The sequence below is a fragment of the Astatotilapia calliptera genome, chromosome 20 (genome assembly GCF_964374335.1).
Source record: "Astatotilapia calliptera chromosome 20, fAstCal68.1, whole genome shotgun sequence".
NCBI classification, from domain to species: Eukaryota; Metazoa; Chordata; class Actinopteri; order Cichliformes; family Cichlidae; genus Astatotilapia; species Astatotilapia calliptera.
Window position 1 is genome coordinate 24,811,351 of NC_137441.1, and position 26,320 is coordinate 24,837,670.

Below are 26,320 nucleotides of genomic sequence, written 5' to 3' on the forward strand. Positions count from 1 at the left end.
TATTATTTCTTCCAAACTGACCAGAAACATGCTTGTCAGACTCTCACAGCAAAGGATCAGACTCACTGTGCATGACGGCTCAGGCCAATGATGTCTGTTAAGATTGTCAGTTGTTTAGTGCTTCTGTACAGTTAGGGTCACGTCTCTATTTCAGAATAATTAATATGCGGAAAACACTAAAAGTTGATTGTCTTCCAATATTCTAGCATAATTAAAAAACTTTGACTCTGTAAGTACATATTATTAGTCCTAATGCCAGTATGAGTCTTCATAACTCCTGCTTTGAAATACTGAACTTTGAAATTTACCTGATGAAAGATAGTTTACAGTGGCACTCTGTCAGGATCATTCTGACTATAAGATCACTGTATTAATCTGAATCCTTCTGAAATGTGCTGTGAATGAATGCTGATGCAACTCACTGTGGGAAAGCTGCTAATAAAATGAATCTGTGACACATGCAACACGTTCACAGAGGAAGAGGACTCAAAGGGAGGACACGCAGAGGCTGTGTTGAAGTCAGAAATCCAAATCTTTATTAAAAAAAAAAACAGGCGGCGGTTACAAACAGGAAGACAAGCAGTCCATCAAACAGTCTACAGGGTCAAACATTCAGAGAATTTAAACAGCAGTAAAAAATAACTGGACACTGAAAAACTTAAAGCAATGTGTGACGCAATAGAAGGAAGCAGTGTGTTACTGTGTTGTGTTGTTTGTTACGTTGTGATGTGTCATATCGTGTCGTGTTGTGTTATATGTAGTGCCGACGTAGGACAGTTTTTCCAATTTCATTGTACTACTGTACTATGTATGACTGTGCAATGACAATAAAGAGTTATCTTATCTTATCTTATATTCACTGAATTATCATCAATTACAAAAGAGAAAAATGACGATTTCTAAGGATTATTTTCTTAAATGCAGTTAGAGTGTGGCTGGTAAAGATGGAAACATACAGAATGTAAACTGTGTGAGTTTGGTGAACTTTGTTAGTAACAAATGAGGTAAAAAAAAAACAACCCCAAAACATACAAAACACAGAAAGAGGCTCTCAGTATTCATTAATAATTAGAAAGAAAAATTCTGGTCGTGGATTTTTACAGTCTTAGTTCCGCTCGCTGTCATCATTATAATCATCATGATAAATGGCGAGGTCCTGAGGTGGGTGGGGCTGTCTCTGTGATGTCACCATGAAGGAACAGCATCTGGCACGTGTACATCCCAGTACACTGGTGTAGTTTCCTCTCCAGCTGTTTGACATGTGACACTTGAATAGTGTTAGGTCAGGTGACCACATGGTTTCTAAAGTAACTGACAGGAAGTAACCAGGCCGTCAGAAATGGATGGCATGTGTGTAGAGTTACTGGAGTTGGGTAACTCTACTTACCAAAAGCAGAAGCACACAGATGAAGGATCAGATGCTGAATGTTGCAGGAACATGCTCATGTGTGGTGGTCATTCAGTGCTGCTCCGGCAGGTTAGACAGTCCAAGACTGATATGCTGCCCATCTGAGAGTTTGAAAACACACATGGAAAGATTTATTTTGTGTTACAGTCAAAGTTGGATGTTCATTTTTGTCCTTTAAAAATGTTTGTGTATTTGAAAGCACTAACATTTAAGGATGACTTGGATTGTCTCCTTTAAAGGGGAGACAAGTGTATCCACTGATCTACGTCACTTTACCTGGATGATGACTCTTCTCCCCCTCACTCAGAAACACTCCTAATATAACCAAGCAAATAAATAATATTGAAGATTTACTTACATCATTACAAAAACATCAAAAACATCTCCCTTTGATTCTATTTCTCCATTCCTGCTGAACATCAGGCAACAAATATCTCAATAAATCACAGTAAAATGTAAAGCACATGTTTTCTCTGCTTTGTCTAACCTCTGCAGAGCCTCTGTCAAGAAAAACATAACTGTAAGCATAAAACAAATATACATTCATAACACGTCACTGGACAAACCTCGGTCAGTTGATTTCCTCTGTGCAGTGCAGATGAGCATCAGTCAGCAAGTGACTCTGCTGGTTCTTCTGAGGAAACACCACCGTCTCTCCACACCGTCACCATCTGTGAGCACAAACTGCTGCTCTGCCAGCATGTAGGAATCACATATCACACACACAGGGGTGAAGAAACATCAGAGCTCAACTTTGGATACTTTAGATCTAAACAGATCAAAGTAGCTCTTAGTTTCAACAATCAGTGAGCAGACAAACAATGATCCCACCCACTCCATGACATGTTGGTCAGTCACAGGAGCTCGTTCAGTGAGAGACTGAGATTACCGAAAAGCACCACTGAACGACACAGGAAATCATTCCTGCCTGTGGCCATCTCCCTGTACAACGCATCCACTTAACACACTGTTTGCTGCTACAACTACACATGTTTCTTTTCCAAATATTTATTTATAAGTGACTTATGTATGTATGTATGTATGTATGTATGTATGTATATATATGTATATATTGTACTATTCTTAGTTAGCGTATTGTCTGTCTTGTCTTAATGTTGGTTTAAAATGGAGCACTGTAACAAAAAATAATTTCCCCCAGGGATCAATAAAGTATTCTGATTCTGATTCTGATACCAAACTGATTCTGTATGAATACAATATGGTATTTTCAATACAGGTATCAAATTAATTTATTAAAACTAATACAGATATATGTATATTTTTTTTTGATAAATTAGTTTGCTAAATTATAAGAATATATATATTTTTTCATTTAACAATTGCAACTAAAAGAAATTAAATATTGAACAAAAATATATTGTCACATTCTTTGCATGCTCAGCACGATGACAGACTTGAAGTTGCTACAGATTTTAAGAAGTGATAATTATAGGGAAGAAACTTCTCTTTTTCATCCGTTTAATCAAACATTTGATGCCTCAGCTGTCTCAGTCCTATAGCGTTCTGCAACTACAACTAACCTGAGGCTTGGATTTGGCTGCAGGTGCCCCTGTACATCCTTCTCAGCAGCACACATGTGGGTACCATTTAATCCCACTTCTTCCTGAGCTTTGCTTCATCACAAGACCAAAGGTGGCATCCCGTGTCACAGTCTTATCATCATCCAGAAGAAACATTTGAAGAAACATTTACGCGCCTCCTGGTTTTGTTTTCTGATCCTGCGAAAAGACTGAGGACAACAAAGCCCAGAGAACACGAGATACACAACATCCAACATTCAGACTCAACAGCCTCCATAAATGAAGAGCACCAGGTTGGTTCAGTTATAGTAGATATAAGCATACTTCACATTACTGGGTATGAATAATAATGAGGAGGCAAACTTTGACGATGCAGAGCATGATGTCCCATCATCAGACTGTAAACAAACATCCACCAGGCTTCTTTGTTGCCAAAATTGATGATTCTCCTATCAGGGATCAGTAGCGTGTATTAACCTGTGGTACAAGCAGCAGTCACTGAAATATTACTGTTTCAGATAAGAAATCTAGGACATAAAAGCCAGAGTGGGAGGGATCTCTGCAAACTGACTTAGGTCTGCAAGTGTGAAGCTCAACAAAAATCTGACTCTCCAGTCACAGACAAACAAAAACTCCAGCTGGGAGATAGAAAATGCTGTCTGGGTCCTGCTGGATGTTGCTGGTCAGAGTCCACACATTAGCAGAGTGCTTCTTGGTCCCACTGACCCATGTGGACAGCGACTGTGGAGAACTGTTCTGGAAAACAGAGAAGAGAATTAAAATAACAAAAAGTAGCAGCAGTTCAGATCTGATTTAATTTAATTTCCTTCACACAGCACATTCGTCCAGGCTGACAGGTAAACAGAATTAATCTCAGGTAACATGACTCATAGTAGAGATTCAGTAAGAAAGATTGCAGGCTCTAATATTATTACCACACAATCCAAGGACACACCAACAGCTCCGATTTGTAGAACTATTTAAACAAATGTCTTCTGAATATTCAATTCAGGTTCGCAGTGGGAGGGTGGGAGGTGTCGTGGAATTTTTTAAATAAAGTCTGCAACACAGAAAGAGCTGTGATCAAGCTATTTATTACTGCGCCAACACACATCAAACATCACAGTTCAGTCATGTCAGCGCTGCCACAGAAGTGGTGCTCCTACTCCTTTATGCATTCCAAGGAAGAGGGAGGAAGTTACAAACGGATCCTACCACACTTCAACGGATCAATGGTTATGCTGTTTTGTGGCCTTATCAGCACCCGTAAAGGGAGTTGTTTTCTCAAACTGCTGACGCTGAAGTAAGTTCATCTAGTTTTAGAAACTTTCACTGAACAGTAACAGTGTTACAACTAAGCATATGCATAAGCACTTAAATACTTTAAATGAGAATAACAGAAAATTTCTATTACAGAGGCTAGAGCCTGTCCCAGTAGTCATAGGTAGAGCACACCTGGACAGGTCACCAGTCTGTCAGAGGACTAACACAAAGATAGACACCAGAGTAACAAATCTATTTAAAATTAATGTAAGTTTGCTGCAGCTGTATGTATGAACATGTGTTTCTGTGCTCACAGTCCACCTCTCAGGAACCTGTAGTTCACTTTAAGTCTACTTTAAACAAACCTCACAAAAGGCTGATGTGGCTGGATCAGTAGTCTGATTTGAGTACGATACCTTTGGCCAGGGATTACTCTGGTGCATCGCTTCACTGCAGTGTTACGTATTTTCCCCACACCTGAATAAAAAAAATACTGATATATACAAATAACAGCTTCAGCTGATGCAGCCTGACTCAATCCTAAATGTTCAGCACACAGAGACACAGAGGTGCCGTTTAAAGTTTAGTGTTAACCTGAGTCACTGATCATTTGCAGTATTACAGAGTCTGGCAGTCTTTGCATGATGTCCACGTCACTGTAAGTTTCTAGCCGACTCTCAGGTGTGACAGGTGTGCCAGCAGGAAACAGTAATAATAACCTGCATCCTGTGGTTTGTCATGCAGGACTAAAGAAGCCAGGCTTTGTTCACACAGCTAGGATTGTATTTTACACTGACCCTGGGTCAGTATAAGTATCATACAGTTTAAACGAAGCACTGAAACTTGCACATATTTATTATAGATGCACTGAAGCTAATCGAGATATTTGCTGTCAATCTGTGGCTGCGATTATTATTATATATTATTATTATATTACTGGAAACTTTATTAACTAGTAACTTCATCAGTCATGACAGAAGCTAATATTTCTGTGCTAACATCGTTTAAACAGTAACAGCTTTCCTCCAATATAAGCTAACGTTTACACCGTAACTTTAAGCTAGCACCATAAAGACGGTAAAACACGTAATAATATCTACAAATGCATCTTAAAGCTGTTATATTAGCACTCGGTGTATTACTAACATAACCACATTAACATTACTGACACTCGCTGACTTTTAATAGTCATTCTATAAATGCTGTCTGTTTAAATGGTCTTACCTGTACACACTGCATATCCACCGGATTCCAGCCAGAGTGGATTCTGGAGTCTTCCCACGCTCCTGTTAGTGATCCTCCATCTGGATGGATGAGAACAACCTTCTGAACAATCTAGCAGGAAATGGCCCATATCTATGGGACTGATTTGTGCTAATAACGCCCATTGTATGGACTGATAACAGCCGAAGCGGGTGAATAAAGTCACCCAGTAGCTAGCTGTGCCATTACCCAGCATACATCACTCCCTCCATAAATGCAATAAACGATACAAAAGTAATAGCCTATAATTAATTCCTCTGCTGTATCTGCTGTTTTTCAGGTAGTTGTTTACATTATATAATTTATTGTGTTCTGTATACCTCACTACAATGTGATTTGGAAAATGTCTAAATATACCGACAACAGGCACTTCCGCAGCAATCTCTTCAATCGGAGGACCCTTCACGCACAGGCCCCGACGCGAGGGGCATGTGCGTCCATAAGTGAAGCAGAGGGATAGTGATGGGCAGATGAAGCCTCATGAAGCACTGAAGCTTTTCATCCAATTGGTTCACCTCAACGCGAAGCTTCTTGAAGCTTCATTTGCTCTAGCAGGACACCTACTGGACGTAAAAATATTAGTTGGCATGAATTTGAAGAGTGTGGCATTTTGCACACAGCCTGTAAATGTCAACAACAAAAGGAGTGTGTAAAACATCTATATTGTAGTGATGGCAGCATACTGTGTATATTTATGCTGGCAGTATGGAAAATGATTATTTGTGGCAAAGTTCGAACCGCTTCCTGAACCAGTCACGTGGTACAGCCGGGCAGCGAGGCTTCGGACGTCATCATTTTCAGCTCCTCCCATAAATGAAGCAAGCCTCGATACGCATGGCGGCGGGGGGCGTGGCCCGCCTCCTGTGACATCAAGGTCCAAAGCCCTATTCGGCTTACAGGATGATGACATCACATATATTTAGAATCTTACAACAAATTTGGTCCTATGATGCTTTAATCCGTTGATCCGCAAAAGTCTATAAATAGGGGTGAAGAGCAATGACTTTTAGTTAATTAATTGCAGCATTTATGTTAGCAGAATTGAAACGTTCACCAAAGAGGTATTTTGAAACACCTGGATCCTTTTTGGAGTAGCTGTTTACAGATTCCAACATGTCTCAGAGGAAACAACCCTACAGATTTCTAAGGTAAGTTTTCTTTCTTTTTTTCTGTTTTTAGGTTGTTCACTGACAGAATAAGAATCACACAAGCTCACCTCTAGACAGCTGCCCTGCATGGTTTGAAGCAAAGTTTTCTTCTATTTGATCTCAAAAAGCTCCTAAAACAGTCAGTGATCACCGTTGACCTCCCTCGGCTTTTATTACCGCTAATCATTTATTTAAGCTCAGTTTTTAAAACCTTAGGATGTAACTACAACCCAGCCCATGCAGCAGTATATGAATGACTAACCTCGTATTGTGGATGGATTATCTCAGTTGTTCTCCTGGCTGAAGTTTGGTCCTTTTACAGCATCCTGCCATGCGATTACATTTGTTCCTGACCACCGAGAACGCTCACATTAACTTTTATCGAGTGGAAAAAAAGTTAGCTTGTTTATATTATGCTAACATAGCTGTGTCGCTAGCGGTCACGTAGCACATCATTATATACCAGCTAGCCCAACTTCAGTCACCCTACAAACGTCACTGCTGTTTAGTTTTCTGTCTTCATTTATGCTGGAAGTGATAGCAGAGTTGTACGTTTTAATTTGTTTCCAAAACCCCGCAGTCAGGACATGCTATATTGTATTTAGATAGAAGCTAGCGAGCTAACTCCCTGCTAACTTCTAACTCCGTTAAATGTCATAAATTCCGTTTTCATGGATGCCTGGATGTTAAACTCAATTGTTACACCTGGTAGAGCAGAACGCTGATCATTTTATTAAAGATGAAAGACTTTAGACAGTTTTTCAACTCTCAATAATGCCATAGTGATCGTTTGATATATGGACCTGCAGCGGAGTTTAGACCCAGACACGGCTAGTGACGTCAGACTGAACAACCGGATAGTGATATGAATTAATTTAGAACTCACTGGAGAGAAAATGCCACGAGCAAATCAACAAAAAGCTGGGGATTGCACATGACTGGCGTCTTTGTTTGGTGATATCGGATACGGAAAACGATGAAAAGATAGCCCATTATCCAGGTTCTTGCCTTCACGATCATGAGCTCTAACGTTGCAACCAACTACAAAACAAGTACGAACCATAGCTGAAGCTGTATCCTTTGTCTGGCCTACTGTCATGGCGGCGGGAGGCGTGGCCCGCCTCCTGTGACATCAAGGTCCAAAGCCCTATTCGGCTTACAGGATGATGACGTCACATATATTTAGAATCTTACAACAAATTTGGTCCTATGATGCTATGACATGGTTATATATTTACATGTAGATAATGTCCTCAAGTTCTGTATAACCACTTTTTCCTCTCTCTGTGTTTGTTTCTCGTTCGTTGTTGTGTGTGTGTTTGTGTGCATTTGTCTCTTTCAAACAGGTGCCGGTCCTCACCTCTGCAGTGCTGCCGTCTCCTGTAGCGCTGCATGGTTCTAAGCTAAGTTTCCTTTCCTTTTTCTGTTCTCTCAGATTTGTCCTCAGGTTTGAAGTGTCTGTGTTGTGCAGCTGGTCTGGTCTGTCTCTAGACAGTTCAGGCTTCACCCACTAGTTAAATGGTGGAGGCTCACAGCGACATACTCAACACACAAGTTTCTGAACTCTGCATGAGGGTTTCTCCGACGAAGTGAGGGCCGTGAGGCACAGCTCCCCGTCCCCCGGTGACCCTGCTAGGTCCACCTTCTTAGGGAAACCCTCTGCAGAGGAGCTGACAGAGCCAGGAACTTGTGAGTTGCGTGTGTCCACTCAGGCATCATTCATGCTTGTTCTGTAGGCAGTTCCTGTCAGAAGGAGGAGGCGCGGCAGGAGCGTCGGGGGGCGGAAGACGGTGCCTCAGTGCCTCTCTCCTTCTGACATTGTTAAAGAAAACACAACAAATTTGTAATTATGTAGATAATTACATGTAGATAATGTCCTCAAGTTCTGTATAACCACTTTTTCCTCTCTCTGTGTTTGTTTCTCGTTCGTTGTTGTGTGTGTGTTTGTGTGCATTTGTCTCTTTCAAACAGGTGCCGGTCCTCACCTCTGCAGTGCTGCCGTCTCCTGTAGCGCTGCATGGTTCTAAGCTAAGTTTCCTTTCCTTTTTCTGTTCTCTCAGATTTGTCCTCAGGTTTGAAGTGTCTGTGTTGTGCAGCTGGTCTGGTCTGTCTCTAGACAGTTCAGGCTTCACCCACTAGTTAAATGGTGGAGGCTCACAGCGACATACTCAACACACAAGTTTCTGAACTCTGCATGAGGGTTTCTCCGACGAAGTGAGGGCCGTGAGGCACAGCTCCCCGTCCCCCGGTGACCCTGCTAGGTCCACCTTCTTAGGGAAACCCTCTGCAGAGGAGCTGACAGAGCCAGGAACTTGTGAGTTGCGTGTGTCCACTCAGGCATCATTCATGCTTGTTCTGTAGGCAGTTCCTGTCAGAAGGAGGAGGCGCGGCAGGAGCGTCGGGGGGCGGAAGACGGTGCCTCAGTGCCTCTCTCCTTCTGACATTGTTAAAGAAAACACAACAAATTTGTAATTATGTAGATAATTACATGTAGATAATGTCCTCAAGTTCTGTATAACCACTTTTTCCTCTCTCTGTGTTTGTTTCTCGTTCGTTGTTGTGTGTGTGTTTGTGTGCATTTGTCTCTTTCAAACAGGTGCCGGTCCTCACCTCTGCAGTGCTGCCGTCTCCTGTAGCGCTGCATGGTTCTAAGCTAAGTTTCCTTTCCTTTTTCTGTTCTCTCAGATTTGTCCTCAGGTTTGAAGTGTCTGTGTTGTGCAGCTGGTCTGGTCTGTCTCTAGACAGTTCAGGCTTCACCCACTAGTTAAATGGTGGAGGCTCACAGCGACATACTCAACACACAAGTTTCTGAACTCTGCATGAGGGTTTCTCCGACGAAGTGAGGGCCGTGAGGCACAGCTCCCCGTCCCCCGGTGACCCTGCTAGGTCCACCTTCTTAGGGAAACCCTCTGCAGAGGAGCTGACAGAGCCAGGAACTTGTGAGTTGCGTGTGTCCACTCAGGCATCATTCATGCTTGTTCTGTAGGCAGTTCCTGTCAGAAGGAGGAGGCGCGGCAGGAGCGTCGGGGGGCGGAAGACGGTGCCTCAGTGCCTCTCTCCTTCTGACATTGTTAAAGAAAACACAACAAATTTGTAATTATGTAGATAATTACATGTAGATAATGTCCTCAAGTTCTGTATAACCACTTTTTCCTCTCTCTGTGTTTGTTTCTCGTTCGTTGTTGTGTGTGTGTTTGTGTGCATTTGTCTCTTTCAAACAGGTGCCGGTCCTCACCTCTGCAGTGCTGCCGTCTCCTGTAGCGCTGCATGGTTCTAAGCTAAGTTTCCTTTCCTTTTTCTGTTCTCTCAGATTTGTCCTCAGGTTTGAAGTGTCTGTGTTGTGCAGCTGGTCTGGTCTGTCTCTAGACAGTTCAGGCTTCACCCACTAGTTAAATGGTGGAGGCTCACAGCGACATACTCAACACACAAGTTTCTGAACTCTGCATGAGGGTTTCTCCGACGAAGTGAGGGCCGTGAGGCACAGCTCCCCGTCCCCCGGTGACCCTGCTAGGTCCACCTTCTTAGGGAAACCCTCTGCAGAGGAGCTGACAGAGCCAGGAACTTGTGAGTTGCGTGTGTCCACTCAGGCATCATTCATGCTTGTTCTGTAGGCAGTTCCTGTCAGAAGGAGGAGGCGCGGCAGGAGCGTCGGGGGGCGGAAGACGGTGCCTCAGTGCCTCTCTCCTTCTGACATTGTTAAAGAAAACACAACAAATTTGTAATTATGTAGATAATTACATGTAGATAATGTCCTCAAGTTCTGTATAACCACTTTTTCCTCTCTCTGTGTTTGTTTCTCGTTCGTTGTTGTGTGTGTGTTTGTGTGCATTTGTCTCTTTCAAACAGGTGCCGGTCCTCACCTCTGCAGTGCTGCCGTCTCCTGTAGCGCTGCATGGTTCTAAGCTAAGTTTCCTTTCCTTTTTCTGTTCTCTCAGATTTGTCCTCAGGTTTGAAGTGTCTGTGTTGTGCAGCTGGTCTGGTCTGTCTCTAGACAGTTCAGGCTTCACCCACTAGTTAAATGGTGGAGGCTCACAGCGACATACTCAACACACAAGTTTCTGAACTCTGCATGAGGGTTTCTCCGACGAAGTGAGGGCCGTGAGGCACAGCTCCCCGTCCCCCAGTGACCCTGCTAGGTCCACCTTCTTAGGGAAACCCTCTGCAGAGGAGCTGACAGAGCCAGGAACTTGTGAGTTGCGTGTGTCCACTCAGGCATCATTCATGCTTGTTCTGTAGGCAGTTCCTGTCAGAAGGAGGAGGCGCGGCAGGAGCGTCGGGGGGCGGAAGACGGTGCCTCAGTGCCTCTCTCCTTCTGACATTGTTAAAGAAAACACAACAAATTTGTAATTATGTAGATAATTACATGTAGATAATGTCCTCAAGTTCTGTATAACCACTTTTTCCTCTCTCTGTGTTTGTTTCTCGTTCGTTGTTGTGTGTGTGTTTGTGTGCATTTGTCTCTTTCAAACAGGTGCCGGTCCTCACCTCTGCAGTGCTGCCGTCTCCTGTAGCGCTGCATGGTTCTAAGCTAAGTTTCCTTTCCTTTTTCTGTTCTCTCAGATTTGTCCTCAGGTTTGAAGTGTCTGTGTTGTGCAGCTGGTCTGGTCTGTCTCTAGACAGTTCAGGCTTCACCCACTAGTTAAATGGTGGAGGCTCACAGCGACATACTCAACACACAAGTTTCTGAACTCTGCATGAGGGTTTCTCCGACGAAGTGAGGGCCGTGAGGCACAGCTCCCCGTCCCCCGGTGACCCTGCTAGGTCCACCTTCTTAGGGAAACCCTCTGCAGAGGAGCTGACAGAGCCAGGAACTTGTGAGTTGCGTGTGTCCACTCAGGCATCATTCATGCTTGTTCTGTAGGCAGTTCCTGTCAGAAGGAGGAGGCGCGGCAGGAGCGTCGGGGGGCGGAAGACGGTGCCTCAGTGCCTCTCTCCTTCTGACATTGTTAAAGAAAACACAACAAATTTGTAATTATGTAGATAATTACATGTAGATAATGTCCTCAAGTTCTGTATAACCACTTTTTCCTCTCTCTGTGTTTGTTTCTCGTTCGTTGTTGTGTGTGTGTTTGTGTGCATTTGTCTCTTTCAAACAGGTGCCGGTCCTCACCTCTGCAGTGCTGCCGTCTCCTGTAGCGCTGCATGGTTCTAAGCTAAGTTTCCTTTCCTTTTTCTGTTCTCTCAGATTTGTCCTCAGGTTTGAAGTGTCTGTGTTGTGCAGCTGGTCTGGTCTGTCTCTAGACAGTTCAGGCTTCACCCACTAGTTAAATGGTGGAGGCTCACAGCGACATACTCAACACACAAGTTTCTGAACTCTGCATGAGGGTTTCTCCGACGAAGTGAGGGCCGTGAGGCACAGCTCCCCGTCCCCCGGTGACCCTGCTAGGTCCACCTTCTTAGGGAAACCCTCTGCAGAGGAGCTGACAGAGCCAGGAACTTGTGAGTTGCGTGTGTCCACTCAGGCATCATTCATGCTTGTTCTGTAGGCAGTTCCTGTCAGAAGGAGGAGGCGCGGCAGGAGCGTCGGGGGGCGGAAGACGGTGCCTCAGTGCCTCTCTCCTTCTGACATTGTTAAAGAAAACACAACAAATTTGTAATTATGTAGATAATTACATGTAGATAATGTCCTCAAGTTCTGTATAACCACTTTTTCCTCTCTCTGTGTTTGTTTCTCGTTCGTTGTTGTGTGTGTGTTTGTGTGCATTTGTCTCTTTCAAACAGGTGCCGGTCCTCACCTCTGCAGTGCTGCCGTCTCCTGTAGCGCTGCATGGTTCTAAGCTAAGTTTCCTTTCCTTTTTCTGTTCTCTCAGATTTGTCCTCAGGTTTGAAGTGTCTGTGTTGTGCAGCTGGTCTGGTCTGTCTCTAGACAGTTCAGGCTTCACCCACTAGTTAAATGGTGGAGGCTCACAGCGACATACTCAACACACAAGTTTCTGAACTCTGCATGAGGGTTTCTCCGACGAAGTGAGGGCCGTGAGGCACAGCTCCCCGTCCCCCGGTGACCCTGCTAGGTCCACCTTCTTAGGGAAACCCTCTGCAGAGGAGCTGACAGAGCCAGGAACTTGTGAGTTGCGTGTGTCCACTCAGGCATCATTCATGCTTGTTCTGTAGGCAGTTCCTGTCAGAAGGAGGAGGCGCGGCAGGAGCGTCGGGGGGCGGAAGACGGTGCCTCAGTGCCTCTCTCCTTCTGACATTGTTAAAGAAAACACAACAAATTTGTAATTATGTAGATAATTACATGTAGATAATGTCCTCAAGTTCTGTATAACCACTTTTTCCTCTCTCTGTGTTTGTTTCTCGTTCGTTGTTGTGTGTGTGTTTGTGTGCATTTGTCTCTTTCAAACAGGTGCCGGTCCTCACCTCTGCAGTGCTGCCGTCTCCTGTAGCGCTGCATGGTTCTAAGCTAAGTTTCCTTTCCTTTTTCTGTTCTCTCAGATTTGTCCTCAGGTTTGAAGTGTCTGTGTTGTGCAGCTGGTCTGGTCTGTCTCTAGACAGTTCAGGCTTCACCCACTAGTTAAATGGTGGAGGCTCACAGCGACATACTCAACACACAAGTTTCTGAACTCTGCATGAGGGTTTCTCCGACGAAGTGAGGGCCGTGAGGCACAGCTCCCCGTCCCCCGGTGACCCTGCTAGGTCCACCTTCTTAGGGAAACCCTCTGCAGAGGAGCTGACAGAGCCAGGAACTTGTGAGTTGCGTGTGTCCACTCAGGCATCATTCATGCTTGTTCTGTAGGCAGTTCCTGTCAGAAGGAGGAGGCGCGGCAGGAGCGTCGGGGGGCGGAAGACGGTGCCTCAGTGCCTCTCTCCTTCTGACATTGTTAAAGAAAACACAACAAATTTGTAATTATGTAGATAATTACATGTAGATAATGTCCTCAAGTTCTGTATAACCACTTTTTCCTCTCTCTGTGTTTGTTTCTCGTTCGTTGTTGTGTGTGTGTTTGTGTGCATTTGTCTCTTTCAAACAGGTGCCGGTCCTCACCTCTGCAGTGCTGCCGTCTCCTGTAGCGCTGCATGGTTCTAAGCTAAGTTTCCTTTCCTTTTTCTGTTCTCTCAGATTTGTCCTCAGGTTTGAAGTGTCTGTGTTGTGCAGCTGGTCTGGTCTGTCTCTAGACAGTTCAGGCTTCACCCACTAGTTAAATGGTGGAGGCTCACAGCGACATACTCAACACACAAGTTTCTGAACTCTGCATGAGGGTTTCTCCGACGAAGTGAGGGCCGTGAGGCACAGCTCCCCGTCCCCCAGTGACCCTGCTAGGTCCACCTTCTTAGGGAAACCCTCTGCAGAGGAGCTGACAGAGCCAGGAACTTGTGAGTTGCGTGTGTCCACTCAGGCATCATTCATGCTTGTTCTGTAGGCAGTTCCTGTCAGAAGGAGGAGGCGCGGCAGGAGCGTCGGGGGGCGGAAGACGGTGCCTCAGTGCCTCTCTCCTTCTGACATTGTTAAAGAAAACACAACAAATTTGTAATTATGTAGATAATTACATGTAGATAATGTCCTCAAGTTCTGTATAACCACTTTTTCCTCTCTCTGTGTTTGTTTCTCGTTCGTTGTTGTGTGTGTGTTTGTGTGCATTTGTCTCTTTCAAACAGGTGCCGGTCCTCACCTCTGCAGTGCTGCCGTCTCCTGTAGCGCTGCATGGTTCTAAGCTAAGTTTCCTTTCCTTTTTCTGTTCTCTCAGATTTGTCCTCAGGTTTGAAGTGTCTGTGTTGTGCAGCTGGTCTGGTCTGTCTCTAGACAGTTCAGGCTTCACCCACTAGTTAAATGGTGGAGGCTCACAGCGACATACTCAACACACAAGTTTCTGAACTCTGCATGAGGGTTTCTCCGACGAAGTGAGGGCCGTGAGGCACAGCTCCCCGTCCCCCGGTGACCCTGCTAGGTCCACCTTCTTAGGGAAACCCTCTGCAGAGGAGCTGACAGAGCCAGGAACTTGTGAGTTGCGTGTGTCCACTCAGGCATCATTCATGCTTGTTCTGTAGGCAGTTCCTGTCAGAAGGAGGAGGCGCGGCAGGAGCGTCGGGGGGCGGAAGACGGTGCCTCAGTGCCTCTCTCCTTCTGACATTGTTAAAGAAAACACAACAAATTTGTAATTATGTAGATAATTACATGTAGATAATGTCCTCAAGTTCTGTATAACCACTTTTTCCTCTCTCTGTGTTTGTTTCTCGTTCGTTGTTGTGTGTGTGTTTGTGTGCATTTGTCTCTTTCAAACAGGTGCCGGTCCTCACCTCTGCAGTGCTGCCGTCTCCTGTAGCGCTGCATGGTTCTAAGCTAAGTTTCCTTTCCTTTTTCTGTTCTCTCAGATTTGTCCTCAGGTTTGAAGTGTCTGTGTTGTGCAGCTGGTCTGGTCTGTCTCTAGACAGTTCAGGCTTCACCCACTAGTTAAATGGTGGAGGCTCACAGCGACATACTCAACACACAAGTTTCTGAACTCTGCATGAGGGTTTCTCCGACGAAGTGAGGGCCGTGAGGCACAGCTCCCCGTCCCCCGGTGACCCTGCTAGGTCCACCTTCTTAGGGAAACCCTCTGCAGAGGAGCTGACAGAGCCAGGAACTTGTGAGTTGCGTGTGTCCACTCAGGCATCATTCATGCTTGTTCTGTAGGCAGTTCCTGTCAGAAGGAGGAGGCGCGGCAGGAGCGTCGGGGGGCGGAAGACGGTGCCTCAGTGCCTCTCTCCTTCTGACATTGTTAAAGAAAACACAACAAATTTGTAATTATGTAGGTAATTACATGTAGATAATGTCCTCAAGTTCTGTATAACCACTTTTTCCTCTCTCTGTGTTTGTTTCTCGTTCGTTGTTGTGTGTGTGTTTGTGTGCATTTGTCTCTTTCAAACAGGTGCCGGTCCTCACCTCTGCAGTGCTGCCGTCTCCTGTAGCGCTGCATGGTTCTAAGCTAAGTTTCCTTTCCTTTTTCTGTTCTCTCAGATTTGTCCTCAGGTTTGAAGTGTCTGTGTTGTGCAGCTGGTCTGGTCTGTCTCTAGACAGTTCAGGCTTCACCCACTAGTTAAATGGTGGAGGCTCACAGCGACATACTCAACACACAAGTTTCTGAACTCTGCATGAGGGTTTCTCCGACGAAGTGAGGGCCGTGAGGCACAGCTCCCCGTCCCCCGGTGACCCTGCTAGGTCCACCTTCTTAGGGAAACCCTCTGCAGAGGAGCTGACAGAGCCAGGAACTTGTGAGTTGCGTGTGTCCACTCAGGCATCATTCATGCTTGTTCTGTAGGCAGTTCCTGTCAGAAGGAGGAGGCGCGGCAGGAGCGTCGGGGGGCGGAAGACGGTGCCTCAGTGCCTCTCTCCTTCTGACATTGTTAAAGAAAACACAACAAATTTGTAATTATGTAGATAATTACATGTAGATAATGTCCTCAAGTTCTGTATAACCACTTTTTCCTCTCTCTGTGTTTGTTTCTCGTTCGTTGTTGTGTGTGTGTTTGTGTGCATTTGTCTCTTTCAAACAGGTGCCGGTCCTCACCTCTGCAGTGCTGCCGTCTCCTGTAGCGCTGCATGGTTCTAAGCTAAGTTTCCTTTCCTTTTTCTGTTCTCTCAGATTTGTCCTCAGGTTTGAAGTGTCTGTGTTGTGCAGCTGGTCTGGTCTGTCTCTAGACAGTTCAGGCTTCACCCACTAGTTAAATGGTGGAGGCTCACAGCGACATACTCAACACACAAGTTTCTGAACTCTGCATGAGGGTTTCTCCGACGAAGTGAGGGCCGTGAGGCACAGCTCCCCGTCCCCCGGTGACCCTGCTAGGTCCACCTTCTTAGGGAAACCCTCTGCAGAGGAGCTGACAGAGCCAGGAACTTGTGAGTTGCGTGTGTCCACTCAGGCATCATTCATGCTTGTTCTGTAGGCAGTTCCTGTCAGAAGGAGGAGGCGCGGCAGGAGCGTCGGGGGGCGGAAGACGGTGCCTCAGTGCCTCTCTCCTTCTGACATTGTTAAAGAAAACACAACAAATTTGTAATTATGTAGATAATTACATGTAGATAATGTCCTCAAGTTCTGTATAACCACTTTTTCCTCTCTCTGTGTTTGTTTCTCGTTCGTTGTTGTGTGTGTGTTTGTGTGCATTTGTCTCTTTCAAACAGGTGCCGGTCCTCACCTCTGCAGTGCTGCCGTCTCCTGTAGCGCTGCATGGTTCTAAGCTAAGTTTCCTTTCCTTTTTCTGTTCTCTCAGATTTGTCCTCAGGTTTGAAGTGTCTGTGTTGTGCAGCTGGTCTGGTCTGTCTCTAGACAGTTCAGGCTTCACCCACTAGTTAAATGGTGGAGGCTCACAGCGACATACTCAACACACAAGTTTCTGAACTCTGCATGAGGGTTTCTCCGACGAAGTGAGGGCCGTGAGGCACAGCTCCCCGTCCCCCGGTGACCCTGCTAGGTCCACCTTCTTAGGGAAACCCTCTGCAGAGGAGCTGACAGAGCCAGGAACTTGTGAGTTGCGTGTGTCCACTCAGGCATCATTCATGCTTGTTCTGTAGGCAGTTCCTGTCAGAAGGAGGAGGCGCGGCAGGAGCGTCGGGGGGCGGAAGACGGTGCCTCAGTGCCTCTCTCCTTCTGACATTGTTAAAGAAAACACAACAAATTTGTAATTATGTAGATAATTACATGTAGATAATGTCCTCAAGTTCTGTATAACCACTTTTTCCTCTCTCTGTGTTTGTTTCTCGTTCGTTGTTGTGTGTGTGTTTGCGTGCATTTGTCTCTTTCAAACAGGTGCCGGTCCTCACCTCTGCAGTGCTGCCGTCTCCTGTAGCGCTGCATGGTTCTAAGCTAAGTTTCCTTTCCTTTTTCTGTTCTCTCAGATTTGTCCTCAGGTTTGAAGTGTCTGTGTTGTGCAGCTGGTCTGGTCTGTCTCTAGACAGTTCAGGCTTCACCCACTAGTTAAATGGTGGAGGCTCACAGCGACATACTCAACACACAAGTTTCTGAACTCTGCATGAGGGTTTCTCCGACGAAGTGAGGGCCGTGAGGCACAGCTCCCCGTCCCCCGGTGACCCTGCTAGGTCCACCTTCTTAGGGAAACCCTCTGCAGAGGAGCTGACAGAGCCAGGAACTTGTGAGTTGCGTGTGTCCACTCAGGCATCATTCATGCTTGTTCTGTAGGCAGTTCCTGTCAGAAGGAGGAGGCGCGGCAGGAGCGTCGGGGGGCGGAAGACGGTGCCTCAGTGCCTCTCTCCTTCTGACATTGTTAAAGAAAACACAACAAATTTGTAATTATGTAGATAATTACATGTAGATAATGTCCTCAAGTTCTGTATAACCACTTTTTCCTCTCTCTGTGTTTGTTTCTCGTTCGTTGTTGTGTGTGTGTTTGCGTGCATTTGTCTCTTTCAAACAGGTGCCGGTCCTCACCTCTGCAGTGCTGCCGTCTCCTGTAGCGCTGCATGGTTCTAAGCTAAGTTTCCTTTCCTTTTTCTGTTCTCTCAGATTTGTCCTCAGGTTTGAAGTGTCTGTGTTGTGCAGCTGGTCTGGTCTGTCTCTAGACAGTTCAGGCTTCACCCACTAGTTAAATGGTGGAGGCTCACAGCGACATACTCAACACACAAGTTTCTGAACTCTGCATGAGGGTTTCTCCGACGAAGTGAGGGCCGTGAGGCACAGCTCCCCGTCCCCCGGTGACCCTGCTAGGTCCACCTTCTTAGGGAAACCCTCTGCAGAGGAGCTGACAGAGCCAGGAACTTGTGAGTTGCGTGTGTCCACTCAGGCATCATTCATGCTTGTTCTGTAGGCAGTTCCTGTCAGAAGGAGGAGGCGCGGCAGGAGCGTCGGGGGGCGGAAGACGGTGCCTCAGTGCCTCTCTCCTTCTGACATTGTTAAAGAAAACACAACAAATTTGTAATTATGTAGGTAATTACATGTAGATAATGTCCTCAAGTTCTGTATAACCACTTTTTCCTCTCTCTGTGTTTGTTTCTCGTTCGTTGTTGTGTGTGTGTTTGTGTGCATTTGTCTCTTTCAAACAGGTGCCGGTCCTCACCTCTGCAGTGCTGCCGTCTCCTGTAGCGCTGCATGGTTCTAAGCTAAGTTTCCTTTCCTTTTTCTGTTCTCTCAGATTTGTCCTCAGGTTTGAAGTGTCTGTGTTGTGCAGCTGGTCTGGTCTGTCTCTAGACAGTTCAGGCTTCACCCACTAGTTAAATGGTGGAGGCTCACAGCGACATACTCAACACACAAGTTTCTGAACTCTGCATGAGGGTTTCTCCGACGAAGTGAGGGCCGTGAGGCACAGCTCCCCGTCCCCCGGTGACCCTGCTAGGTCCACCTTCTTAGGGAAACCCTCTGCAGAGGAGCTGACAGAGCCAGGAACTTGTGAGTTGCGTGTGTCCACTCAGGCATCATTCATGCTTGTTCTGTAGGCAGTTCCTGTCAGAAGGAGGAGGCGCGGCAGGAGCGTCGGGGGGCGGAAGACGGTGCCTCAGTGCCTCTCTCCTTCTGACATTGTTAAAGAAAACACAACAAATTTGTAATTATGTAGATAATTACATGTAGATAATGTCCTCAAGTTCTGTATAACCACTTTTTCCTCTCTCTGTGTTTGTTTCTCGTTCGTTGTTGTGTGTGTGTTTGTGTGCATTTGTCTCTTTCAAACAGGTGCCGGTCCTCACCTCTGCAGTGCTGCCGTCTCCTGTAGCGCTGCATGGTTCTAAGCTAAGTTTCCTTTCCTTTTTCTGTTCTCTCAGATTTGTCCTCAGGTTTGAAGTGTCTGTGTTGTGCAGCTGGTCTGGTCTGTCTCTAGACAGTTCAGGCTTCACCCACTAGTTAAATGGTGGAGGCTCACAGCGACATACTCAACACACAAGTTTCTGAACTCTGCATGAGGGTTTCTCCGACGAAGTGAGGGCCGTGAGGCACAGCTCCCCGTCCCCCGGTGACCCTGCTAGGTCCACCTTCTTAGGGAAACCCTCTGCAGAGGAGCTGACAGAGCCAGGAACTTGTGAGTTGCGTGTGTCCACTCAGGCATCATTCATGCTTGTTCTGTAGGCAGTTCCTGTCAGAAGGAGGAGGCGCGGCAGGAGCGTCGGGGGGCGGAAGACGGTGCCTCAGTGCCTCTCTCCTTCTGACATTGTTAAAGAAAACACAACAAATTTGTAATTATGTAGATAATTACATGTAGATAATGTCCTCAAGTTCTGTATAACCACTTTTTCCTCTCTCTGTGTTTGTTTCTCGTTCGTTGTTGTGTGTGTGTGTTTGTGTGCATTTGTCTCTTTCAAACAGGTGCCGGTCCTCACCTCTGCAGTGCTGCCGTCTCCTGTAGCGCTGCATGGTTCTAAGCTAAGTTTCCTTTCCTTTTTCTGTTCTCTCAGATTTGTCCTCAGGTTTGAAGTGTCTGTGTTGTGCAGCTGGTCTGGTCTGTCTCTAGACAGTTCAGGCTTCACCCACTAGTTAAATGGTGGAGGCTCACAGCGACATACTCAACACACAAGTTTCTGAACTCTGCATGAGGGTTTCTCCGACGAAGTGAGGGCCGTGAGGCACAGCTCCCCGTCCCCCGGTGACCCTGCTAGGTCCACCTTCTTAGGGAAACCCTCTGCAGAGGAGCTGACAGAGCCAGGAACTTGTGAGTTGCGTGTGTCCACTCAGGCATCATTCATGCTTGTTCTGTAGGCAGTTCCTGTCAGAAGGAGGAGGCGCGGCAGGAGCGTCGGGGGGCGGAAGACGGTGCCTCAGTGCCTCTCTCCTTCTGACATTGTTAAAGAAAACACAACAAATTTGTAATTATGTAGATAATTACATGTAGATAATGTCCTCAAGTTCTGTATAACCACTTTTTCCTCTCTCTGTGTTTGTTTCTCGTTCGTTGTTGTGTGTGTGTGTTTGTGTGCATTTGTCTCTTTCAAACAGGTGCCGGTCCTCACCTCTGCAGTGCTGCCGTCTCCTGTAGCGCTGCATGGTTCTAAGCTAAGTTTCCTTTCCTTTTTCTGTTCTCTCAGATTTGTCCTCAGGTTTGAAGTGTCTGTGTTGTGCAGCTGGTCTGGTCTGTCTCTAGACAGTTCAGGCTTCACCCACTAGTTAAATGGTGGAGGCTCACAGCGACATACTCAACACACAAGTTTCTGAACTCTGCATGAGGGTTTCTCCGACGAAGTGAGGGCCGTGAGGCACAGCTCCCCGTCCCCCGGTGACCCTGCTAGGTCCACCTTCTTAGGGAAACCCTCTGCAGAGGAGCTGACAGAGCCAGGAACTTGTGAGTTGCGTGTGTCCACTCAGGCATCATTCATGCTTGTTCTGTAGGCAGTTCCTGTCAGAAGGAGGAGGCGCGGCAGGAGCGTCGGGGGGCGGAAGACGGTGCCTCAGTGCCTCTCTCCTTCTGACATTGTTAAAGAAAACACAACAAATTTGTAATTATGTAGATAATTACATGTAGATAATGTCCTCAAGTTCTGTATAACCACTTTTTCCTCTCTCTGTGTTTGTTTCTCGTTCGTTGTTGTGTGTGTGTGTTTGTGTGCATTTGTCTCTTTCAAACAGGTGCCGGTCCTCACCTCTGCAGTGCTGCCGTCTCCTGTAGCGCTGCATGGTTCTAAGCTAAGTTTCCTTTCCTTTTTCTGTTCTCTCAGATTTGTCCTCAGGTTTGAAGTGTCTGTGTTGTGCAGCTGGTCTGGTCTGTCTCTAGACAGTTCAGGCTTCACCCACTAGTTAAATGGTGGAGGCTCACAGCGACATACTCAACACACAAGTTTCTGAACTCTGCATGAGGGTTTCTCCGACGAAGTGAGGGCCGTGAGGCACAGCTCCCCGTCCCCCGGTGACCCTGCTAGGTCCACCTTCTTAGGGAAACCCTCTGCAGAGGAGCTGACAGAGCCAGGAACTTGTGAGTTGCGTGTGTCCACTCAGGCATCATTCATGCTTGTTCTGTAGGCAGTTCCTGTCAGAAGGAGGAGGCGCGGCAGGAGCGTCGGGGGGCGGAAGACGGTGCCTCAGTGCCTCTCTCCTTCTGACATTGTTAAAGAAAACACAACAAATTTGTAATTATGTAGATAATTACATGTAGATAATGTCCTCAAGTTCTGTATAACCACTTTTTCCTCTCTCTGTGTTTGTTTCTCGTTCGTTGTTGTGTGTGTGTTTGTGTGCATTTGTCTCTTTCAAACAGGTGCCGGTCCTCACCTCTGCAGTGCTGCCGTCTCCTGTAGCGCTGCATGGTTCTAAGCTAAGTTTCCTTTCCTTTTTCTGTTCTCTCAGATTTGTCCTCAGGTTTGAAGTGTCTGTGTTGTGCAGCTGGTCTGGTCTGTCTCTAGACAGTTCAGGCTTCACCCACTAGTTAAATGGTGGAGGCTCACAGCGACATACTCAACACACAAGTTTCTGAACTCTGCATGAGGGTTTCTCCGACGAAGTGAGGGCCGTGAGGCACAGCTCCCCGTCCCCCGGTGACCCTGCTAGGTCCACCTTCTTAGGGAAACCCTCTGCAGAGGAGCTGACAGAGCCAGGAACTTGTGAGTTGCGTGTGTCCACTCAGGCATCATTCATGCTTGTTCTGTAGGCAGTTCCTGTCAGAAGGAGGAGGCGCGGCAGGAGCGTCGGGGGGCGGAAGACGGTGCCTCAGTGCCTCTCTCCTTCTGACATTGTTAAAGAAAACACAACAAATTTGTAATTATGTAGGTAATTACATGTAGATAATGTCCTCAAGTTCTGTATAACCACTTTTTCCTCTCTCTGTGTTTGTTTCTCGTTCGTTGTTGTGTGTGTGTTTGTGTGCATTTGTCTCTTTCAAACAGGTGCCGGTCCTCACCTCTGCAGTGCTGCCGTCTCCTGTAGCGCTGCATGGTTCTAAGCTAAGTTTCCTTTCCTTTTTCTGTTCTCTCAGATTTGTCCTCAGGTTTGAAGTGTCTGTGTTGTGCAGCTGGTCTGGTCTGTCTCTAGACAGTTCAGGCTTCACCCACTAGTTAAATGGTGGAGGCTCACAGCGACATACTCAACACACAAGTTTCTGAACTCTGCATGAGGGTTTCTCCGACGAAGTGAGGGCCGTGAGGCACAGCTCCCCGTCCCCCGGTGACCCTGCTAGGTCCACCTTCTTAGGGAAACCCTCTGCAGAGGAGCTGACAGAGCCAGGAACTTGTGAGTTGCGTGTGTCCACTCAGGCATCATTCATGCTTGTTCTGTAGGCAGTTCCTGTCAGAAGGAGGAGGCGCGGCAGGAGCGTCGGGGGGCGGAAGACGGTGCCTCAGTGCCTCTCTCCTTCTGACATTGTTAAAGAAAACACAACAAATTTGTAATTATGTAGATAATTACATGTAGATAATGTCCTCAAGTTCTGTATAACCACTTTTTCCTCTCTCTGTGTTTGTTTCTCGTTCGTTGTTGTGTGTGTGTGTTTGTGTGCATTTGTCTCTTTCAAACAGGTGCCGGTCCTCACCTCTGCAGTGCTGCCGTCTCCTGTAGCGCTGCATGGTTCTAAGCTAAGTTTCCTTTCCTTTTTCTGTTCTCTCAGATTTGTCCTCAGGTTTGAAGTGTCTGTGTTGTGCAGCTGGTCTGGTCTGTCTCTAGACAGTTCAGGCTTCACCCACTAGTTAAATGGTGGAGGCTCACAGCGACATACTCAACACACAAGTTTCTGAACTCTGCATGAGGGTTTCTCCGACGAAGTGAGGGCCGTGAGGCACAGCTCCCCGTCCCCCGGTGACCCTGCTAGGTCCACCTTCTTAGGGAAACCCTCTGCAGAGGAGCTGACAGAGCCAGGAACTTGTGAGTTGCGTGTGTCCACTCAGGCATCATTCATGCTTGTTCTGTAGGCAGTTCCTGTCAGAAGGAGGAGGCGCGGCAGGAGCGTCGGGGGGCGGAAGACGGTGCCTCAGTGCCTCTCTCCTTCTGACATTGTTAAAGAAAACACAACAAATTTGTAATTATGTAGATAATTACATGTAGATAATGTCCTCAAGTTCTGTATAACCACTTTTTCCTCTCTCTGTGTTTGTTTCTCGTTCGTTGTTGTGTGTGTGTGTTTGTGTGCATTTGTCTCTTTCAAACAGGTGCCGGTCCTCACCTCTGCAGTGCTGCCGTCTCCTGTAGCGCTGCATGGTTCTAAGCTAAGTTTCCTTTCCTTTTTCTGTTCTCTCAGATTTGTCCTCAGGTTTGAAGTGTCTGTGTTGTGCAGCTGGTCTGGTCTGTCTCTAGACAGTTCAGGCTTCACCCACTAGTTAAATGGTGGAGGCTCACAGCGACATACTCAACACACAAGTTTCTGAACTCTGCATGAGGGTTTCTCCGACGAAGTGAGGGCCGTGAGGCACAGCTCCCCGTCCCCCGGTGACCCTGCTAGGTCCACCTTCTTAGGGAAACCCTCTGCAGAGGAGCTGACAGAGCCAGGAACTTGTGAGTTGCGTGTGTCCACTCAGGCATCATTCATGCTTGTTCTGTAGGCAGTTCCTGTCAGAAGGAGGAGGCGCGGCAGGAGCGTCGGGGGGCGGAAGACGGTGCCTCAGTGCCTCTCTCCTTCTGACATTGTTAAAGAAAACACAACAAATTTGTAATTATGTAGATAATTACATGTAGATAATGTCCTCAAGTTCTGTATAACCACTTTTTCCTCTCTCTGTGTTTGTTTCTCGTTCGTTGTTGTGTGTGTGTGTTTGTGTGCATTTGTCTCTTTCAAACAGGTGCCGGTCCTCACCTCTGCAGTGCTGCCGTCTCCTGTAGCGCTGCATGGTTCTAAGCTAAGTTTCCTTTCCTTTTTCTGTTCTCTCAGATTTGTCCTCAGGTTTGAAGTGTCTGTGTTGTGCAGCTGGTCTGGTCTGTCTCTAGACAGTTCAGGCTTCACCCACTAGTTAAATGGTGGAGGCTCACAGCGACATACTCAACACACAAGTTTCTGAACTCTGCATGAGGGTTTCTCCGACGAAGTGAGGGCCGTGAGGCACAGCTCCCCGTCCCCCGGTGACCCTGCTAGGTCCACCTTCTTAGGGAAACCCTCTGCAGAGGAGCTGACAGAGCCAGGAACTTGTGAGTTGCGTGTGTCCACTCAGGCATCATTCATGCTTGTTCTGTAGGCAGTTCCTGTCAGAAGGAGGAGGCGCGGCAGGAGCGTCGGGGGGCGGAAGACGGTGCCTCAGTGCCTCTCTCCTTCTGACATTGTTAAAGAAAACACAACAAATTTGTAATTATGTAGATAATTACATGTAGATAATGTCCTCAAGTTCTGTATAACCACTTTTTCCTCTCTCTGTGTTTGTTTCTCATTCGTTGTTGTGTGTGTGTTTGTGTGCATTTGTCTCTTTCAAACAGGTGCCGGTCCTCACCTCTGCAGTGCTGCCGTCTCCTGTAGCGCTGCATGGTTCTAAGCTAAGTTTCCTTTCCTTTTTCTGTTCTCTCAGATTTGTCCTCAGGTTTGAAGTGTCTGTGTTGTGCAGCTGGTCTGGTCTGTCTCTAGACAGTTCAGGCTTCACCCACTAGTTAAATGGTGGAGGCTCACAGCGACATACTCAACACACAAGTTTCTGAACTCTGCATGAGGGTTTCTCCGACGAAGTGAGGGCCGTGAGGCACAGCTCCCCGTCCCCCGGTGACCCTGCTAGGTCCACCTTCTTAGGGAAACCCTCTGCAGAGGAGCTGACAGAGCCAGGAACTTGTGAGTTGCGTGTGTCCACTCAGGCATCATTCATGCTTGTTCTGTAGGCAGTTCCTGTCAGAAGGAGGAGGCGCGGCAGGAGCGTCGGGGGGCGGAAGACGGTGCCTCAGTGCCTCTCTCCTTCTGACATTGTTAAAGAAAACACAACAAATTTGTAATTATGTAGATAATTACATGTAGATAATGTCCTCAAGTTCTGTATAACCACTTTTTCCTCTCTCTGTGTTTGTTTCTCGTTCGTTGTTGTGTGTGTGTGTTTGTGTGCATTTGTCTCTTTCAAACAGGTGCCGGTCCTCACCTCTGCAGTGCTGCCGTCTCCTGTAGCGCTGCATGGTTCTAAGCTAAGTTTCCTTTCCTTTTTCTGTTCTCTCAGATTTGTCCTCAGGTTTGAAGTGTCTGTGTTGTGCAGCTGGTCTGGTCTGTCTCTAGACAGTTCAGGCTTCACCCACTAGTTAAATGGTGGAGGCTCACAGCGACATACTCAACACACAAGTTTCTGAACTCTGCATGAGGGTTTCTCCGACGAAGTGAGGGCCGTGAGGCACAGCTCCCCGTCCCCCGGTGACCCTGCTAGGTCCACCTTCTTAGGGAAACCCTCTGCAGAGGAGCTGACAGAGCCAAGAACTTGTGAGTTGCGTGTGTCCACTCAGGCATCATTCATGCTTGTTCTGTAGGCAGTTCCTGTCAGAAGGAGGAGGCGCGGCAGGAGCGTCGGGGGGCGGAAGACGGTGCCTCAGTGCCTCTCTCCTTCTGACATTGTTAAAGAAAACACAACAAATTTGTAATTATGTAGGTAATTACATGTAGATAATGTCCTCAAGTTCTGTATAACCACTTTTTCCTCTCTCTGTGTTTGTTTCTCGTTCGTTGTTGTGTGTGTGTTTGCGTGCATTTGTCTCTTTCAAACAGGTGCCGGTCCTCACCTCTGCAGTGCTGCCGTCTCCTGTAGCGCTGCATGGTTCTAAGCTAAGTTTCCTTTCCTTTTTCTGTTCTCTCAGATTTGTCCTCAGGTTTGAAGTGTCTGTGTTGTGCAGCTGGTCTGGTCTGTCTCTAGACAGTTCAGGCTTCACCCACTAGTTAAATGGTGGAGGCTCACAGCGACATACTCAACACACAAGTTT

General features: G+C 46.8%; 1 protein-coding gene and 1 long non-coding RNA gene across 11 annotated transcripts in view; one reads left to right on the forward strand and one right to left on the reverse strand.

Moving 5' to 3' along the window:
* Positions 1–366: 366 nt before the first annotated feature.
* LOC145423152 (uncharacterized) lies at positions 367–7,703 on the reverse strand. 10 transcript variants are annotated; one of them, XR_013904241.1, is made up of 8 exons: positions 7,510–7,703; positions 6,886–6,972; positions 5,437–5,516; positions 2,950–4,689; positions 1,975–2,100; positions 1,615–1,723; positions 1,388–1,509; positions 367–1,311 (listed from the first exon to the last, which is right to left on the reverse strand). It is a non-coding gene; the product is annotated as an uncharacterized LOC145423152 (long non-coding RNA). The 10 variants fall into 10 exon arrangements; XR_013904246.1 differs by having other exon boundaries at positions 373–1,311; positions 2,950–3,705; positions 7,510–7,702; XR_013904242.1 differs by lacking the exons at positions 6,886–6,972; positions 7,510–7,703 and adding an exon at positions 5,833–6,567 and having other exon boundaries at positions 368–1,311.
* Positions 7,704–7,720: 17 nt separating this feature from the next.
* Positions 7,721–26,320, forward strand: part of LOC145423240 (PAN2-PAN3 deadenylation complex catalytic subunit PAN2-like) — a 54,041-nt gene continuing 35,441 nt past the window's right edge. The window contains exon 1 of the mRNA XM_080295500.1: positions 7,721–7,726. Coding sequence (XP_080151626.1) covers positions 7,721–7,726 — 6 coding nt within the window. The remainder of the gene's footprint in view (positions 7,727–26,320) is intronic.